General features: G+C 44.3%; 1 protein-coding gene across 1 annotated transcript in view; it reads right to left on the bottom strand.

Annotated features, from left to right (window-relative positions):
• Positions 1 to 21497, bottom strand: part of LOC142243222 (dynein axonemal heavy chain 5-like) — a 638472-nt gene that overhangs the window by 71885 nt on the left and 545090 nt on the right. The window contains exons 71-73 of the mRNA XM_075314893.1: positions 7802 to 7923; positions 7216 to 7563; positions 4293 to 4481 (exon numbers count right to left, since the gene is read on the bottom strand). Of these exons, the coding sequence (XP_075171008.1) occupies positions 4293 to 4481; positions 7216 to 7563; positions 7802 to 7923 (659 nt within the window). The remainder of the gene's footprint in view (positions 1 to 4292; positions 4482 to 7215; positions 7564 to 7801; positions 7924 to 21497) is intronic.

Here is a 21497-nt window from a genome sequence, read left to right on the forward strand (position 1 = left end):
CAGAACTTGCATTCCTGAGGTCCATGTAACATTTTTATGATAGAGGAGCCCAGCGACTTATCACCGCCGGCTCTCTTCTTCCCACCTTCTATGGGTTAACTAATTAACAGGAAGTGAGAGTTACAGCTGCCACTCACTTCCTGTAAATTACTTAAGCAACTGATGACAGGCAGAAGGAAGCCAATGCAGATTGGTCGCAGGGCTGGCATGTTATAATGTCACCTAGGCCTCGGGAACACGAGTTCCGACATTGCTGAACCATCCGGCACCGGAGGCGAGTATATAGGCTTTGTGATTTTTATGGGGGTGCACATGGGAACGAGAAGGGGTTGTCCTAGTAGTATATAAAAATTGTGAAATTTTCAAAATTTTTGACAAAATTCCAATATCTTCTCAAACTAATGCAAAATATATAGACCTAATTTTACCACTAACAAAGAACAATGTTTTTTGTGACAATTGTGACAATCACCAGGATTCTTTGAAGCGTTTCACAGTTATTACTTCATAAAGTGACACTGATCAGAATTGAAAACGTTTAGCCTGGTCATTGAGGTCAGAATTAGATAGAGCTTGTTAACCCCTTAATGACCAAACTGGTGAATAGAATAGTCCTCTTTCCCTGAGACCTATCATAATGTAATAAAAATCAAACTAAAGGCCCCGTCACACTAAGCAACATCGCTAGCAACATCGCTGCTAACGAACAACTTTTGTGACGTTGCTAGCGATGTTGCTGTGTGTGACATCCAGTAACAACCTGGCCCCTGCTGTGAGGTCGTTGGTTGTTGCTGAATGTCCTGGGCCATTTTTTAGTTGTTGCTGTCCTGCTGTGAAGCACAGATCGCTGTGTGTGACAGCGAGACAGCAACAACTAAATGTGCAGGCAGCAGGAGCCGGCTTCTGTGGAGGCTGGTAACCAATGTAAACATCGGGTAACCAAGAAGCCCTGTCCTTGGTTACCCGATATTTACCTTTGTTACCAGCCTCCGCCGCTCTCACTGTCAGTGCCGGCTCCTGCTCTGTGCACATGTAGCTTCAGGACACATCGGGTTAATTAACCCGATGTGTGCTGTAGCTAGGAGAGCAAGGAGCCAGTGCTAAGCAGTGTGCGCTGCTCCCTGCTCTGTGCACATTTAGCTGCAGCACACATCGGGTAATTAACCCGATGTGTGCTGTAGCTAGGAGAGCAGGGAGCCAGCGCTCAGTGTGCGCTGCTCCCTGCTCTGTGCACATTTAGCTGCAGCACACATCGGGTAATTAACCCAATGTGTGCTGTAACTAGGAGAGCAGGGAGCCAGCGCTCAGTGTGCGCTGCTCCCTGTTCTCTGCACGTGTAGCTCCGTGCACTGGTAACCAAGGTAAATATCGGGTTGGTTACCCGATATTTACCTTAGTTACCAAGCGCAGCATCTTCCATGCAGCGCTGGGGGCTGGTCACTGGTTGCTGGTGAGCTCACCAGCAACTCGTGTAGCGACGCTCCAGCGATCCCTGCCAGGTCAGGTTGCTGGTGGGATCGCTGGAGCGTCGCAGTGTGACATCTCACCAGCAACCTCCTAGCAACTTACCAGCGATCCCTATCGTTGTTGGGATCGCTGGTAAGTTGCTTAGTGTGACTGGACCTTAACATTCTAGAATTAAATAGCACATTCAGAATTTTGAAATGCACAGCAATGAAAGGCAATCCCTTTAGCCTTTTCCATCACAGTACTTTGTACGTAATCTGTTTTAATGATTAAATAATATGACTAGGGAACTACTGCTTTGTTACCTATAAGTTATCTTTTGATAGCAAATAGTATTTGTGCTTAAAAAGCTGTATTTTATATCCTTACATGTTAAGGCAGTTTATGTGCATCTGGGTGAAGGCCAATATGTTGTGTTTATAGCTTTGCCAATATGTAATGAAATTCCCACTGTAAGTGTTCCTTTATAAGAACCTGACTATTCCCATCAGTGATGAACAGGGTTTTTTTAGGATTCATAATGAAACTTGATTTTAATATATTCTTTTCAACCCACCTTCATACAATTTGCTCATCTACATTTTCAGCACCTAATTCTCCTCTGCATTTCAATGACAGACAACAGACTTTCCTCTCACACTAATACATTCATACTGTTAAAATGTGCTGAAATGCGGCCCAAAGGAGATAAAGACAGACAATTTGTCTCTCCTCGCATGCATGAAAAGCGCACTTATTGTATAAGAATACAAAGATAATATTTAGCTAGGCGCCTTAAAAGCAAAATAAACAGAATACTCCTAATTGCCAGCAATAATTAGTGAAACATCTTATCCTGCTGCAATCATTCACAGTTATTGTATAATTTCACTATAAAATAAAGCTGCACACTCATTAAGAAAGACCACTTTTAAAACAAAGGCTATATTCTGGAAATTAGGAAAACACCATTCCTCTAAAGTATGATACGAATATAGTAATCAATTACTTATACTGTATGTGCAAAATGGCTTGGGGCATCTTCTAGTGAGCAAAATATGACAGGTCTTATACATTTAAGTATCATCACCTGGGCATAGTGATCATAGTCGCACATCGACCTGGCCCGTGCTTGAGGTGGGCCCGCAGACACCAGCAGCTATTGCAGCTAGATGTGCATTTGAGGTTGGACATTCAGCTGAAATGTATTGCAGTGCAGAGACCCACTGGACCCTGCACCAAAACACAGGTCACCGCCCAACCAGAGGCCTGCAGCTAAAATTGGCATGCTAGTCACAGGTGACGCATGGCAGTGACGTCAAGCGCTGTCCAACACTTGCTCGCAAAAGTTATTTGCTGGCATCTACACTGGCTATAGAAGAGGATATTGCACATCGTAGGAGAGTAGGAATTTGAGAAGAATCATTCCCCAGGAAGGAGGACATTATACCAGGATGGGGAACATTTTACTAGATGGAAAACATTACACCAGGATGGGGCCTAGGAGAGGCTATATTATTCCTAGAAGGGGTCAAAGCTGGGGGACATTATACCAGGAAGGAGCCTAGGAGAGGGCCCCTTCCTGATATAATGTCCCAAGGATGGGGGATGGGGACATTATACCTGGAAGGGGTTGGCATGACATGGAGGACTTAGCTCCCATCATAACCCTTTTCCTGGAATAATTATACCAGAAAGGGGCCCAGGATGTGGCAAATTAGTACTAAAAGTGGGCCAAGATGGGGGACATTGGTTCACAGTGTCGTAAGTAGAGTTTGATTGGCCCCGTTGCAAAATTTTAACCTGGGCCACCATCTTTACGTTCTTCAGATGTAATGGCCCTTGTAGCATTCCGGATCCTATGAAGGCAAACATGTTTGCCCCTCCATGAAATATTCACTAATTTGTGCCCATGGTATCTACTGTGCAAGCTGGATAGGCTAATTTACCATTCAAAACAAAGAAACCACTAAGAAAAAAAGAAGTTAACAGATGTAACAGGGGCTCAATGACTGGCAATGTTCTGATTGATCTGTAACTTGTAATGTTATGGGAATAAAGCAATTGGGAGTGTTATGTAAACAGCATGACCGGAATGGTCACAAGGACACTGGGTTGGCACTGTAATGGGGACACTGCAGCTGTCACATTTATTTAGACTGTAAATGGCTCTGTTAGGTAGACATCATTGCTGGTAAAACAGGTATGTGATGGCATGCATCTGACGCACAATGGAGGCATTATCACAGACCTTTCTGCTGCTCTTGTAGATTATAGGTCAAGAGGTCGTACTATAAATTTGATATGAATGTATAATAACCCTGTACTATAAATACTGAACCTTCACTGTGTACAGTAATGCTTAATAACATCTCTTTCAGTTTAAAAAAAACCCCCGCTATGTTAATGTTATGCGGTATTTTTTTCATGTATCACATGGGAGACCTGTGAATTGATCAATATGAAACACATTCACAAGCAATTATTTCTTGAATTCTTTTGGGTAGATCCAATCAATATCTCTATATGATTGGATGTAGCAACGTCAACTTTTCTAGGCTTAGAGTACTTAGGCAATATGTCGTAATGTTACTAAAATAAAAGATCAATAAGTAGATTGATGTCAGCAGCAGATGCACGAAGACATTTACTGGGGGTAATTAAATCACCTCGGACACGTGGACAAGCTTCTGCAGCTCGTATTTTATGGTCCTACACCTTATTTAGTGTGAATTGTAAAACTCAAAGCTAAACATAGCTACATACACAGTTATATGTACTGAATGATAAGTATGTGTCCACCTAAAGTCACACACGTAAACCCAATGTGAAGAACAAAATGGTACCTCATGTGGAATGTAGTCCTCTGGCAATTTCTCCAACATCTCATCTGCAAGACGTTGAACAATAGTTTCTCTGGTCTCTCCTGCGCCTCCCCCACTGTCTTTCGGCTGAATATTGACAATTGTGCTTAGAGTCTCATTTGCCATGTTTGTCTGGTAGGTTATATCTGCATTTGGATGCAATCCAAACACCTTTAACAAAAACACATTAAATATTCATTATATGTCTAATGAGTGAGCAAATACAACAAGAAAGGCCAGAAAATAAAACATAAATGTGCTGTGTGTAGAAGAAAGGTACAGTAGATACATAAGTGATCAAACATGAGCATTGAATTAAGTAAATCTAAGGGGTGCTTCACACACAGCGAGCTCGCTGCCGAGATCGCTGCTGAGTCACGCTTTTTGTGACGCAGCAGTGACCTCATTAGCGATCTCGCTGTGTGTGACACTGAGCAGCGATCTGGCCCCTGCTGCGAGATCGCTGCTCGTTACACACAGCCCTGGTTCGTTTTCTTCAAAGCCGCTCTCCCGCTGTGACACACAGAACGCTGTGTGTGACAGCGAGAGAGCGACAAATGAAGCGAGCAGGGAGCAGGAGCCGGCGTCTGACAGCTGAGGTAAGCTTGTAACCAAGATAAACATCGGGTAACCAAGGTGGTTACCCGATATTTACCTTAGTTACCAGCCTCCGCAGCTCTCACGCTGCCTGTGCTGCCGGCTCCGGCTCTCTGCACATGTAGCTGCTGTACACATCGGGTTAATTAACCCGATGTGTATAGCAGCTAGGAGAGCAAGGAGCCAGCGCTAAGCAGTGTGCGCGGCTCCTTGCTCTCTGCACATGTAGCTGCATTACACATCGGGTTAATTAACCCGATGTGTACAGCAGCTAGGAGAGCAAGGAGCCAGCGCTCAGTGTGCGCGGCTCCCTGCTCTCTGCACACAGCGCTGGTAACTAATGTAAACATCGGGTAACCATACCCGATGTTTACCTTAGTTACCAGTCTCCGCAGCTTCCAGTCGGCGGCTCCGTGCAAGCGCAGCGTCGCTTGCACGTCGCTGCTGGCTGGGGGCTGTTCAGTGGTCGCTGGTGAGATCTGCCTGTTTGACAGCTCACCAGCGACCATGTAGCGATGCAGCAGCGATCCTGACCAGGTCAGATCGCTGGTCGGATCGCTGCTGCATCGCTAAGTGTGAAGGTACCCTAACTACAGTGCCTACAAGTAGTATTCAACCCCCTGCAGATTTAGCAGGTTTACACATTCGGAATTAACTTGGCATTGTGACATTTGGACTGTAGATCAGCCTGGAAGTGTGAAATGCACTGCAGCAAAAAAGAATGTTATTTCTTTTTTTATTTTTTTTTTTAAATTGTGAAAAGTTTATTCAGAGAGTCATTTATTATTCAACCCCTCAAACCACCAGAATTCTGTTTGGTTCCCCTAAAGTATTAAGAAGTATTTCAGGCACAAAGAACAATGAGCTTCACATGTTTGGATTAATTATCTCTTTTTCCAGCCTTTTCTGACTAATTAAGACCTTCCCCAAACTTGTTAACAGCACTCATACTTGGTCAACATGAAAAAGACAAAGGAGCATTCCAAGGCCATCAGAGACAAGATCGTGGAGGGTCACAAGGCTGGCAAGGGGTACAAAACCCTTTCCAAGGAGTTGGGCCTACCTGCCTCCACTGTTGGGAGCATCATCCGGAAGTGGAAGGCTTATGGAACTACTGTTAGCCTTCCACGGCCTGGACAGCCTTTGAAAGTTTCCACCCGTGCTGAGGCCAGGCTTGTCCGAAGAGTCAAGGCTAACCCAAGGACAACAAGGAAGGAGCTCCGGGAAGATCTCATGGCAGTGGGGACATTGGTTTCAGTCAATACCATAAGTAACGTACTCCACCGCAATGGTCTCCGTTCCAGACGAGCCCGTAAGGTACCTTTAATTTCAAAGCATCATGTCAAGGCTCGTCTACAGTTTGCTCATGATCACTTGGAGGACTCTGAGACAGACTGGTTCAAGGTTCTCTGGTCTGATGAGACCAAGATCGAGATCTTTGGTGCCAACCACACACGTGACGTTTGGAGACTGGATGGCACTGCATACGACCCCAAGAATACCATCCCTACAGTCAAGCATGGTGGTGGCAGCATCATGCTGTGGGGCTGTTTCTCAGCCAAGGGGCCTGGCCATCTGGTCCGCATCCATGGGAAGATGGATAGCACGGCCTACCTGGAGATTTTGGCCAAGAACCTCCGCTCCTCCATCAAGGATCTTAAGATGGGTCATCATTTCATCTTCCAACAAGACAACGACCCAAAGCACACAGCCAAGAAAACCAAGGCCTGGTTCAAGAGGGAAAAAATCAAGGTGTTGCAGTGGCCTAGTCAGTCTCCTGACCTTAACCCAATTGAAAACTTGTGGAAGGAGCTCAAGATTAAAGTCCACATGAGACACCCAAAGAACCTAGATAACTTGTAGAAGATCTGCATGGAGGAGTGGGCCAAGATAACTCCAGAGACCTGTGCCGGCCTGATCAGGTCTTATAAAAGACGATTATTAGCTGTAATTGCAAACAAGGGTTATTCCACAAAATATTAAACCTAGGGGTTGAATAATAATTGACCCACACTTTTATGTTGAAAATTTATTAAAATTTAACTGAGCAACATAACTTGTTGGTTTGTAAGATTTATGCATCTGTTAATAAATCCTGCTCTTGTTTGAAGTTTGCAGGCTCTAACTTATTTGCATCTTATCAAACCTGCTAAATCTGCAGGGGGTTGAATACTACTTGTAGGCACTGTAGATACATTTTGTAGGTCTAGAAAATATAATCTCTGACTTATTTCCACAGGCCCCCAGAAATGGTGGACCCATGGTAAATCGAAGTTATATGTCTTGTACAAGTAGGAGGCCATTTTACCTGTGGTGTGTCCACCATTGGCAGCTGCTCTATATGCTGGAGATACTCATCTACTGTTTTACCCTTAGGGATGCCATAGCCTTTATAGAAGCAAAATTTGTCAGAAAACATATGCTCTCCAAACCAGACTCTGGCAAATGTGTTGAGCAATGTCTTATCGAGATCATCGGTTACACGGCCACCATACTGCACTTCTCCAAGCATGTAGCGCAGACAGTTCCAGTTCACTGGACGTTTCGTGCCGACATCATCCAAATGATTCTGAACAAACTGCACACTGGCAGCAAAGTCAGCTTGGTTAAATTCATAGGGGATGTTCCACCCTAGAGGTCCAAACTTTCTTCTCTCCTAAAGAAAAAGAAAACAAGAAATTTAAAATGCGAGCATGAAAACCACGAATGCTGTAGCCAAAAAAATAATTCCTTTAGCACTGTAGAAGAACAGTCCATAATCAACATTTTAAAGACTTTATTTTTCCAAAGGAATTGGGGAGATTTGTAATTATTCCAGACTTTCTAAATTCCAGTCTTATACTATGTAATTTTCTTAATAAATAGTCAATTTTAGCACATTTTACAATTTTTACCTGTACTGTTGTATGGAGAAAAGCAACTGCGTAAAGCAATGGTTTCCACTGTGGGACATTGGTTACATCCAGTAGCTCCTGAGAAACTCCAGAATATGTCCTCTTCAATCCGGCTTTCACTCCTATTGACATGAAGAAAAACATTTTATAATGTTTGTAGCCTCTATTATCAACATTGGAAAGCCACCATCCATGTTTGTAATCACTTCAAAAGACAATGCTTTGTGAATGTGAACATTTTGTGTACTTTTAGCAGATAACATCAAAATGGACAATTTTGGGCACCCCAGTTCTGAAAAGTTTGAGATCTTTGTGGCGCTGAAGGGTCGACCCTGAACTTTGACCAACAGCATGATAGTTAAGGTTATGAACAGCATCAGATATTTTAAGACTTTTCTGCATTGGGTAACTTCCAAGCTATGGCTTTTAACATCTGCATCCCGAATTTGACAATGACAAGACAGGACTATCATAAAAGCTAGTTAAGCTGACATATGGACAGCAAGCCCACTTGTAATTCAGCCATTGGTTGTCCAATATACTTCTCTGGTCATGTAAATCACATTCAGGTGTGTCTATGCTGCGTTTTGCATAATTGCCTTGTGAAACACAAAAGATTTTTAAGTCTTACATTAAGGAATATTCATATGAAACGTCACAAATGGGTAATAGGGCTCGAGCATGACAATGTGACTGCAGGATAGCAAGAGACTATGGGCTCCTACTCTGTCCCTCCAGCTTTAGGGGCATTAAGCTATCCCAATTCCCAGGATTACCCCGATGGTAGGGATGCCTGGGTCTTGTACCTTACTATGCTCCTAAACAAAACTAGTCTGATTTCGCACTTCTACCCTAGGAAGTAAGGATCCAGAAGTGAAAGGGGAAACACAGACAAAATGTACAAGGGAAAACAAACAAACAATCTCACCAAACTCAAGCAAGAATAATACAAGGGAACAAAAAGAGAAAAGCCTGTAAAGGCAAAGAAACTACATCAGGAAGCAATAATGGAGAAAAGGAATACACGAAACTGCACACAGCAACCCCAGAAGCAAACACTTGTTACGACTGAAAGACTCTAACTTTCTAAACTAGGATAGACAAGCTATAGCTAGCACGACTCCAACAGTCAAGCCAGCCTATATAGGAGAGCAGATATGACTGGTCCTCCCACAGCATGTGACTAAAAGAGTAATACATGTAAGACCAGCTGAGTATTAACTCTTGGTAACCCGCCGGAGAGTAACTAGCCTTTGTGAGAATGCCCATGTCTCTCTGTGCTGATCACAACCATCAGTAGTGAAGTTCACAGGAAGTGTGCAAGAATCTAAGGATTCTTCAGACCCCGGTGTCACCATGACAGTTGACAATGCTGTAGAAAACTGCCGTTGAGTTGTGACAGACTGTTCCTTTAATGCCATTGTGTTTAATGTCATTAGTCAAAATTCCTATATACTGTAAGGGAACATCCCTATGTGTGCACATTACATATCAGAAAGCAGGGAAGGAACAGCATATCCACAATTAGAATAGAAAAATTAAAAGAAAAGTGAGTAGCCACCATTGATTGTAGATAACCAGTGTACACTAGCACTTTGTAAGTTTTATTTAAGAAAAATAAAATTCACTATAAAACATTTTATAAATCACATTGTTTTTAAAAGAAAAAAAAAATCTGTTTTATTGTAGATATATAAAAAGTACAGGAAATAGCCCAATTAATATGAAGTATGTCTTAGCAAACAGCTTTCTATACCTGAGACCCAATTTTGCAGTAATTCAGGGCAGAAAAAATACTGTATATTTAACAGAAATGAATTCCCATTTACTGTGCCACTCCAGACTAGTTTCCTCACATGGACGGGCCCCTGAATGGGCACACCACTGGTCACACTGTACTGCATTCAATTAAACATCTAAAATCATCCATTCTTTATTCAATAATAATTGCTCCTCGAGAGCCATTGTAACTGTTGGTTTCTGTAGGACTGCTAATGTTGGAGGAACCTCCCATGGTCGAGCCTTTTAATTCCTGCCACAACAATTTCTCAAGTTATTCTAGAACTCAAAGCAATTGTGTGGCCTTTTGAATGTGACACAGTGGGTGGCAGCTAGGAGGACGGCATGGAAGCCAGTTCTTTTTCTTTTCTCATTTAAACTTATTATAGTTCTGTGTGTTTGCACACAAAAATGCCATTTTATATATTTGTTAAGAACACATATGCTGTTCTTTCAGTGATAAATAGTCATACTATTGTTTCTCTATCTAAATGCTATTTGGTGTGCTGTCAATATAGTAGTCATGTTGTCCATTCTGCATTTCTATAGGTGTTCACACAACTTCAAAAATTGTGGCTGAACACTTATCCCCTCTCTGAATACACATGCATGCTTGGCTGGAATGAGTGTCCATTAGTGATGAGCGAGTGTATTCGTCACTATTAGCTATTCACAGAATAGTAGGTATTCGGGCTATTCGTTATATTGCGAGTAATGGTGTATTCTCCTCGCTATATTCAGATGTCCCGCACAGCTGTTTTGGCATCGTATTTGCAGTCAATAAACATACTGGGCTTCTTAACCAATCACAGTAATGTCACAGCCATCTTGGTTGTGGCATTATTGTGATTGGCTGGCCGCTCCGCATCATAGGGTCTATAAAAGACCTTCCGCCGCCATTTTGCGCACATTGCATCTGGAGCAAGTGTTTTATCAGTGTAGGTATAGATTGAGCAGCTGCTAAGGAGAGTGTAGGCCTCTTTTCAGGGCTTCCTGCAGTGTAGGTCAGTGTAGCATACAAAGGGACATATTTCCAAGCAGGGACAGTGTTTAAAGCAGTGTGTGTCACTTCCTCCATAGTACAGTCCAGAAACCAGAATACAATAGCTCTTTTAGCAGCTGATAGCACTGAAAAAAGTCACATCAGAGAGGTAGAGATTGTGGATTAGGCAGGGAATCGGGACCTGTTTCCACATGATTTAGGGGTTCACAGCCTGACTTGTGGCATCCACATCAGCAACATTAATACGTTGCTAGTGGCCTTTGCAAACACAAAGCAGGACTCTAGCATTTACTGCTGCCTGACACAGTAAAGCACCGTTCCTGTTTCCACAATATTTAGGGATTCACAGCCTGACTTGTGCTGTCCGTCCACATCAGCCACATTACTACAATGCTAGCGGTCTTTGCAAATACAAAGCAGGACTCAACCATTTTGTGCTACCTGGTACACTAAACGCACCGCTCATTATATGCCTTCGAGGTGCAAGCCTGCCCGTCTGCTACTGTGATGTCAGGGTGTGTTTTCAGCTGGGCCAGAGGTGGCCCATTAACATACGTTTGGAAGGGATTGCTCTAACTTATACATTTGGGTGGTCCCTTCCTCACTGAGACTCAGATAGTGGAATACATATTCCATAGCAGTTTACAATGTGCTCATTGTAGCATTGGTCTGTACCCTCCTCTTCCTCTTCCATGTCATTTTGCAGCCCGCAATTCAAGTTTTCAGCGAGGCCATCACTTGTTCATCAACAGTAATTGTAAATTGCTATCAAATATGTAGCCCCTATCCAAGTCACAATGTGGGACAACCCATGACAAGGGTCTCCAATGACAAAATATTAGTTTGGTAGGAGTACTGTCCTGGTTTGTCCAGTGCACAATGTGCATTGTTTATAAAAATTAGCATATGGGCTGAGTCATGGTTGACACAGGAAGAAATCAGCTTTATATGGGAAGGGGTGGATCTTAGCAGCAGTAGTCAAAATCAACATTTTGGGCGAATTTAGTTTGGCTTGCTCAAATGTGGAGGGATTAGAAACAGTGGAGAAATGCAGTACGTGCTGAATTTAATCAGAGTAAAGACGGCTTTACACGCTATGACATCGCTAAAGCGATCTCGTTGGGGTCACGGAATTTGTTGCGCACATCCGGCCGCGTTAGCGATGTCGTTACGCGTTAAACCCATTAGCGATTTTGAATAGTTGCAAAAAACGTTCAAAATCGCTAATCAGTGACATCCCCCTAAGCTCAATTATCGTTGTTGCTGCAGTAACGATGTTGTTCGTCGTTCCTGTGGCAGCACACATCGCTACGTGTGACACCACAGGAACGAGGAACCTCTCCTTACCTGCGTCCCGCCCGCAATGAGGAAGGAAGGAGGTGGGCGGGATGTTCGTCCCGCTCATCTCCGCCCCTCCGCTTTGATTGGGCGTCCGCTTAGTGACGTCGCTGTCACGCCAAACAAACCGCCCCCTTAGAAAGGAGGCGGTTTGCCGGTTACAGCGACATCGCTAGGCAGGTAAGTAGTGTGACGGGTCCGTGCGATGTTGTGTGCCACAGGCAGCGATATGCCCGTGTCGCACAACCGATGGGGGCGGGTACACACGCTAGCGATACTGGTAACGAAATCGCAAAGTGTAAAGCGGCCTTAAGTCTGTCTGCATTTTCTGTGGAGAGGCGTGTGCGCCTATCAGTGATAACTGCCCCAGCAGAACTGGAAGCACGCTCCAACATCACACTAGCAGCCGGGCAGGCAAGCACCTCCAAGATGTATAAGGAGAGGTTGGGCCAAGCGTTCAGCTTGAACACCCAATAATTAAAGGGAACTGAAGCATCAGAAAGGATGCAGGTATGGTCACTTAAGTACCCCTTGACCATGTTGTGCAATTTCTCCCTCCTTGCCATTGTTACAGCCACAGATAACCCTTGCTGATGAGCTGGTTTATAAAAAAAAAATGGCCCAGATTGTGCACATTTTCCCCCTACTTCTGTTGGACCTGGTGTTCGTGTCTCTCCCTATTAATCCTTGGTGTTGAAAAGAGTCGGTAACTCTGCTGCCAGTGTTGTCTGAGGGTGATGTTTTCATCAACTGATCTACAACGACCCTCTTCAAGGATTCCATTGTGCAACCCTTTGGTGACTCTAAAAGGGGAGAAAGAAATTAGACTATCTCCTCTACAGTCCATCCTTAATGCTGCAGCCAGGTTCACCTATCTGGTTAACCATTACTCGGATGCTTCTGCTCTGTGCCAGTCATTGCACTGGCTGCCTATATATCATGTGATCTAATTCAAATTGCTTGTTCTCACCCACAAAGCAGCACCCTCCTACATCTCCGCCCTCATCTCTGTCTATCACCCTACCCATTCTCTCCACTCCGCAAACGACTTTCGACTAACATCCACAGTAATCCAAACCTTCCGCTCCCAGATCCACGACTTCTCTCGAGCTGCACAAATCCTCTGGAATACTCTGACCCAGGGCCGCCATCAGGGCATTACAACCATGTCTGGTGTACAGGGCCCGGTGACAAGAGGGGGGGCCCAGGATAATTACTTAGCTTTATTAAGCGCCGGCCATGGCCCCCTCTTCACCGGGCCCCATTCACAGCCGCAGCAGAGGGGCCCAGCGGTGCCAATGCACACACGGCTAAATTGCCTGCGTAGCCTTTCTAGGGCATCACATGCAAATTAGCCATGTGGCCGGAAGCGAGTGGAGCAGAGCAGGGAGGCGGCGCGTCATCCCGTCGCCCACCGTGATGAGGTCACCACTCTGCGACCTCATCCCAGTGCTGTGATCAACATGGAGATGGCAAGGACATGGCATCCGATGTAGAATGTTAGGCGCTCCTAGAGCTGAAGATCCCTGGGGGTGTTGGGGAGCTCATCCAGCTGAAATGCATCACTGCTCAGAGAGAGTGGTGCGCGACGTGGGAGCCGAGGAGGGTGAGTAGAAAGTTGTTTTGTTTTTTTTATTTTGCAGCAGAGAAACATACAAGGAGGCGCCCTGGAAGGGGATATATACAAAAAGGTGGACATATATACCAGGAAGGTAACAAAAATCAGGATGGGGACATTATACCAGATTGTGCCCAGGAGGGGGATATGTATACACCAGTAGGGACCTTGGAAGGGAACATATACCGTATTTTTCGGACTATAAGACGCACCGGACTATAAGACGCACCCTGGTTTTAGAGGAGGAAAATGGGAAAATAAAACTTTAAGCAAAAAATGTGGTCATGACACACTGTTATGGGGCGAGGATCTGCTGCTGACACTGTTATGGGGGTAATGTCCCCAAATTCTCTACTAAGGTACCCCATCCTGGTAATGATCCTCCTGCCTTGTATATGATCCTGCTATAAACCCCCATCCTGCTCCTATACCAGCATCCTGCTCATATTCCCCCATCCTGCTCATATACTCCCATCCTGTTCATATACCCCATCCTGTTCATATACCCCGATCCTATTGATATACCCCCATCCTATTGGTATACCCCCCATCCATCCTGCTCATATTCCCCCATCCATCCTGTACATATACTCCCATCCTGTTCATATACCCCCATCCTGTTCATATACCCCCATCCTGCCTGCTCATATACTCCCATCCTGTTCATATACCCCCATCCTGTTCATATACCCCCATCCTGCCTGCTCATATACTCCCATCCTGTTCATATACCCCCATCCTGTTCATATACCCCCATCCTGCCTGCTCATATACTCCCATCCTGTTCATATACCACAATCCTGTTCATATACCCCCATCCTGCCTGCTCATATACTCCCATCCTGTTCATATACCCCCATCCTGTTCATATACTCCCATCCTGTTCATATACCCCCCATCCTGTTCAGATACCCCCCATCCTGTTCAGATACCCCCCATCCTGTTCACATACCCCCCATCCTGTTCACATATCCCCATCCTGCCTGCTCATATACTCCCATCCTGCTATATGCCCCCATCATGCTCATATACCATCCTGGTATATGGCCTGTATCCTATAGCACAGAGAAAAAAATAAACGTTTATACTCACCTTTTCCTCACTCCCTCCAGCACCGATCATCTTCCTCTCTGCGCCACTGACCTGTGTGTGTGGAGCCGTTCCCCTGCTGCATCGCGATGTCTTCCTGTCTGTGCCGATCAGCTGACCAGCTCAGCACAGATCAGCTGACCGGCACAGACAGGAAGATATCGCGTGCAGCAGGGGGCGGCTCCACACACGGGGACGGGTGAGTGTACTGATTCACTGCACCCCGCGCTGGTAATGACGCGCGGGGGGCAGTGAATACAGCCACACATGATCACTCCAGGCTGTAATTGCCAGGGGTGATCATGCGGCCGGCTCTTTGCTATGCGCGCGTCCCCGCTCGTCCTCCCGCCCACCTGTCAGTGCCGGCTTCAGCGCTGAGAGATGGGCGGGAGGATGGGCGTGCATATGTAATGAGCGGGCCCACGTGGTCACGGCAGGCGCTGCTGCTGCCTGCTCGTGCCCCCGATGACCCGCAGCACCCTCATTCCCAGCCGCAGCCCTATAGTCAGACCATAAGACGCACCCCCAACTTTCCCCCAACATTTGGGGGAAAAAAAGTGCGTCTTATGGTCCGAAAAATACGGTATACAAGAAAAAGGCATATATACAAGGAATGGGATAAAAACTAGGATGGGAACATATAAACCAGAATGTGCCCAGGAGGGGGATATATATAAATACCAGGAAGGGCCCAGGATGGGGACATACAAGGAATAGAATAAAAACTAGGATGGGGACATATAAACCAGGATGTACCCAGGAGGGGGATATATATACATACCAGGAAGGGCCCAGGATGGGAACATATATACTAGGATGGGGATATATAGTCCAGGAAGGGGACATATCCTCATGGTATATATGTCCTACTCCTAGTATATATTATACAGAGGGGAAATGTATCCGTGGGGGGGATAGTATACAACAGTGTGTGTGTGAGATTATATTATAAATTTATATATATATATATATATATATATATATATATATATATATATACAGTTAGGTCCAGAAATATTTGGACAGTGACACAAGTTTTGTTATTTTAGCTGTTTACAAAAACATGTTCAGAAATACAATTATATATATAATATGGGCTGAGAGTGCACACTCCCAGCTGCAATATGAGAGTTTTCACATCCAAATCGTAGAAAGGGTTTAGGAATCATAGCTCTGTAATGCATAGCCTCCTCTTTTTAAAGGGACCAAAAGTAATTGGACAAGGGACTCTAAGGGCTGCAATTAACTCTGAAGGCGTCTCCCTCGTTAACCTGTAATCAATGAAGTAGTTAAAAGGTCTGGGGTTGATAACAGGTGTGTGGTTTTGCATTTGGAAGCTGTTGCTGTGACCAGACAACATGCGGTCTAAGAAACTCTCAATTGAGGTGAAGCAGAACATCCTGAGGCTGAAAAAAAAAAGAAAAAATCCATCAGAGAGATAGCAGACATGCTTGGAGTAGCAAAATCAACAGTCGGGTACATTCTGAGAAAAAAGGAATTGACTGGTGAGCTTGGGAACTCAAAAAGGCCTGGGCGTCCACGGATGACAACAGTGGTGGATGATCGCCGCATACTTTCTTTGGTCAAGAAGAACCCGTTCACTACATCAACTGAAGTCCAGAACACTCTCAGTGAAGTAGGTGTATCTGTCTCTAAGTCAACAGTAAAGAGAAGACTCCATGAAAGTAAATACAAAGGGTTCACATCTAGATGCAAACCATTCATCAATTCCAAAAATAGACAGGCCAGAGTTAAATTTGCTGAAAAACACCTCATGAAGCCTGCTCAGTTCTGGAAAAGTATTCTATGGACAGATGAGACCAAGATCAACCTGTACCAGAATGATGGGAAGAAAAAAGTTTGGAGAAGAAAGGGAACGGCACATTATCCAAGGCACACCACATCCTCTGTAAAACATGGTGGAGGCAACGTGATGGCATGGGCATGCATGGCTTTCAATGGCACTGGGTCACTTGTGTTTATTGATGACATAACAGCAGACAAGAGTAGCCGGATGAATTCTGAAGTGTACCGGGATATACTTTCAGCCCAGATTCAGCCAAATGCCGCAAAGTTGATCGGACGGCGCTTCATAGTACAGATGGACAATGACCCCAAGCATACAGCCAAAACTACCCAGGAGTTCATGAGTGCAAAAAAGTGGAACATTCTGCAATGGCCAAGTCAATCACCAGATCTTAACCCAATTGAGCATGCATTTCACTTGCTCAAATCCAGACTTAAGATGGAAAGACCCACAAACAAGCAAGACCTGAAGGCTGCGGCTGTAAAGGCCTGGCAAAGCATTAAGAAGGAGGAAACCCAGCGTTTGGTGATGTCCATGGGTTCCAGACTTAAGGCAGTGATTGCCTCCAAAGGATTCGTAACAAAATATTGAAAATAAAAATATTTTGTTTGGGTTTGGTTTATTTGTCCAATTACTTTTGACCTCCTAAAATGTGGAGTGTTTGTAAAGAAATGTGTACAATTCCTACAATTTCTATCAGATATTTTTGTTTAAACCTTCAAATTAAACGTTACAATCTGCACTTGAATTCTGTTGTAGAGGTTTCATTTCAAATCCAATGTGGTGGCATGCAGAGCCCAACTCGCGAAACTTGTGTCACTGTCCAAATATTTCTGGACCTAACTGTATATATAAAAAGAGGGGCAGCTTGTGTGGGGGATAGTATAAAATGGGGCAGCGTACTTGAGGGATATTATACAGAGGGGCAGTGTGTGTGGGGATATTATATAGAGTTGCAGTGTGGGGGGATATTATACAAAGGAACAGTGTGTGTGGCGTTATTTTTCTAAGGACCAGTGTGCATGTGGGAATATTATACAGAGGAGCAATGTGTGTTGGAATATTATACAGAGGAGCAGTGTGTGTGGGGGATATTATACAGAGGAGCACTGTGTGTGGGTGGATATTATACAGAGAATCAGTGTGTGGGGGATATTATACAGAGGAGCAGTGTGTGTCTGAGTGTCTGAGGATAATATACACAGGGACATTGTGTCTATATATTATACAAAGAGGCAGTGTGTGTGGGGGAAGATTATACATGGGGTAGTGTGAAAGAGATATTATGGAAAGGAGCGGTGTAGAGGGTATATTATGGATAGGAGTGATGTAGGGGGTATATTAATTTTCTGAGAGGAATGCGTCATTTTCTGGAACAACTTCAAGGGTGCTAACACTTTTGGCCATCACTGTGTGTGTGAATGTATACACATTATATACACACACTGCCATCCTTGGAAAAATATATGTGTGCGAGTATGAAAGGTTTGAGGGGTGTTTGTGGAGCTGGAGTGGAGCCTGGGCAGAGTCTCATGGGGACCCAAACATTTTTGCCAGTATGAGATCCTGAAATTCCTATTGACGGCCCTGCTCTGACCCAAGGAACCAAGACAAACCACAACTTACTCAGCTTCAGATGCTCCCTATAAACACATCTTTTTAGGGTGGCCTATCACACTCCCTAATCAAATTAAATTCACATAGTCCCTCCACAACTTCACACATCATCAAACTCCACCGCACCCAAAAGCATCTCGAAGATTGGCTGACTGGTTGAGGCAGCCTTTATCTATCCCCCATTTCTTTGAGATGGCTTTATTGTCATTAGAAATGAACAGTGCACCTGTACCTTGTCCCCCCTCCCACTTCATTGTAGATGTAAGTTCTCTTTGGAACAGTTGACCCAGTTCTCACTCCGGGAAAACCACTACCCCTTGGAGCCTGTGTTGGTGCTACACATCCATCTTCCTCTGTGATGCTGTGCTGGCTATGCATGTCAATGGTCCAGGTCAGATCAGTGGGCTTATCATCGACCACCTTGTCTTCCATCTCATCCTCCTTCCCAGTTGCGATTGTAGGGTGACCTGATGGCAACTGTGTCTCATCAACATCAGCCTCCACCTCTGCAGACAGTAAATCAGGTTCCTCAAACTGGCTTTCTTCTGGCCATAGGTCCTCAAATAGTTGTGCATCAATGCACGCCACTTCCTCACGTCCCTCTTCAGTGCTGCATGGTGAAAGGCCAGAGCCAACCAAAATATACATTCAAAACAGATCCTCAGGGTGGCCAAGCTTGGGGGTCATATGTTTCCTGTGACTGATGATGGGGGGTAGGAAGGCGGACCAGGTTGGATACACAGAAGGCTGGCCCATAAAATCCTCACAGTACACGGTCATGGAAGATTTGTTGCTGCCTGAGAAATGCAAAAGAGATCTTGTTGACTGCCATCAAAGACAGAATCTGCTCTCGCTATTCTGGCTTACACACACATTTACGTTCCAGACCAGGAAATTTGAGGAGGAGGAGAAGGGTAAAGCCCAAAGCCACAATGAGCGCATTGTAAACTGCTATGGAACATGCATTCCATAATCTGAGTCTCAATGGGGGAGGGACTGCCCAAATGTATAAGTAAGAGCAGTCCCTCCCAAATGTATGCTACTGGGCCACTTCAGGGCCCTAACCAAACTCAGCTTTCCTGACACCTGCAGGCACTCTGAAAACTTGAATTGAAGGCACCAGAATGACATGGAGGAGGAAAAAGTGGAGGGTAAAGCCCAATACTACAATAGACGAATTGTAAACTGCTATGGAATATGTATTCCATTATGTGAGACTCAGTAAGAAGGGACCGCCCAAATGTAGAAGTAACAGCAGTCCCTCCAAACCTCCAAAATGTATGTTACAGGACCACTTGAGGCCCCTCAGGTGAAAGATCAACATACCAATGGGCATGTTTTAGCTGGCCTTGCAAAGTACTAGGGAATAGCTAACTAGAAATTATGTATGACAGAGGGACCTACAAAATATGTCAGGACCCTCCCAATTGTAAAAGTAAAAAAAAAGTCAAAACGTTACGTGTGAACAAATGCTAAAAGGGATATTTTTTTTCTCCTGTTTATTTAGCCTTATATACAAGTGATTATGCAGGAAAAACTGTTTAACCTTTTTGGCCTGTAAAATGCAATTTAGGTTAGGTTTGGGACGTGTTCTTGTGCATCTGTAAAACTGGCGTAATACTGTGACATCCATATTCCTAGAAACAATATGTGAGTGAAAAATACATGCAGGCTCTCCCCATTCAGTTTCATCACTTTCCCATCAATTTCAACCTTCTCCTCAGGCCCCCAGACCTCTTTGTTGGATCCAGAAGAAAATTACTCGCATTTCCCATTGACTTGCATTGTACTTGCTATTCGGAACAAATGTATGAGTATAACAAAGTACTCGTTATGAATGTAGCCATTACGAATATTGTGGTACTCATCTCTAGTGCCCATGTGTTTTCAGTTCGGAGAGGGGAGTACCCAGTTGTCAGCTGTGGCGGCAGGTTACAAAACAAAAGAACTGGGCATTGAAAATCAACATGCCCTTTTCTTCTGACATCTTTTGGGGGAGAGTCAGAGAGCTCCCATGCAAATAAGGTAGTTGGTCAGTCCTACAATCAGTGGCTTCAGGCAACTATTCTACATGGTGCATAGGAGATTTAAAGACATGAATGAACTATTAGCTACATTGTGGGACATTTCTAGGACTAAGCATAAAAATCAAACCCACTATAGCAAATAAAAAGGGATTTCCAGATACAACTACTACATTCACAAAAGCCTTTAAATTAATGTGGTGTGCTTGGTTATATTATCAAAGAAAAATACGAGCTGAAATACTAGGGGACACAGGCGGACAGAGAAGTGGAGAACGACAAGGAGGGTGGTCATATTTAAGTCTCATGATGCTACAACTTGCCAACCACTGGGAGCATATCCAGAAGAGAAACGTAGGGAACAGTTGACTGTTACCACTGACTACCAATGAAGTGGGTGCACAGCTCGATCTCGTGACCAGTGAGGAAATGGAGGCAGGACAGTTCGAAATGTTTTTAGTGGTAAGTAGTTATGAAATTACAAAAAAAATTAAAACATTTTTGCACATGCCTTAGGGATGGATAGACAGATAGGATTTGCCATTTCATATCCCACGTCAGTCTTACTACTGTATCAAAACTCTCACCGGGTGCTTAATGGAGTTGTCTGAGATTTTTTCATTTTTGTCCTAGCCTTAAGAAGGGTCATCAATATCAGATCAGTGGGGCTGTGATCCCATAATTTGAATAACTATACCATTGACAGAGCTGTGCTGGGCAGTTACACATCTGAGCCCTTCCGGAGCAGTTAGTTAGTGTTTAGGGAGAGGGTCAGTGCAGCGGAGTTCAGCTGTGGCATATTACAAGCCTTTCTATCATCTCTCCTGATTACTGAGTGTGTCAGTAATCACACTTATTTCTGTTGTGCTAAAACAACTTGCAATGACAGCAGTGATCTCACTGCAGAGATATTTCCTCTCACACAGGAGGAGCCTGCCTGTTGTGGACTACTTCTTTACCACCCTGCTCTGATCTAATTGCAGAGCTGATACAAGTTGAGTATAACTGACTGTTCAGGGATGTGTCTGTATCACACTGTCTGTGTGGGGGAAGGAGCAGTACAGCAAAGCTGACAGGAATAGGAAAGGAGGCATGCTGATAAACCTTTCTATCTGGTGACACAGCTAAACTCAGCTGTGCTTCTCCTCCCCCCACAGGGAAGTTATCTGAATGGTGTTAGTTATCTGTGCTTTCTAAGCATGCATAATGTTAGACTCACAGATCAGAGCTGTATCATGACATCTTACACACTGAGAAACCTGCTCTAAGCAATGGCGGGGCTTGTTCTTCCTTCTTTTGAGGAAGTTGCTGTCGGTTTATAAAATTAGTCAGCATCATACAGGAACAAGTCGTTCATGCTCTCTATATAAATATCTAAAAACACCCACTTTGATTTAACCCCTTCGCAACATATGGCATAC

The sequence above is a fragment of the Anomaloglossus baeobatrachus genome, chromosome 6, assembly GCF_048569485.1.
Source record: "Anomaloglossus baeobatrachus isolate aAnoBae1 chromosome 6, aAnoBae1.hap1, whole genome shotgun sequence".
Classification (NCBI taxonomy): domain Eukaryota; kingdom Metazoa; phylum Chordata; class Amphibia; order Anura; family Aromobatidae; genus Anomaloglossus; species Anomaloglossus baeobatrachus.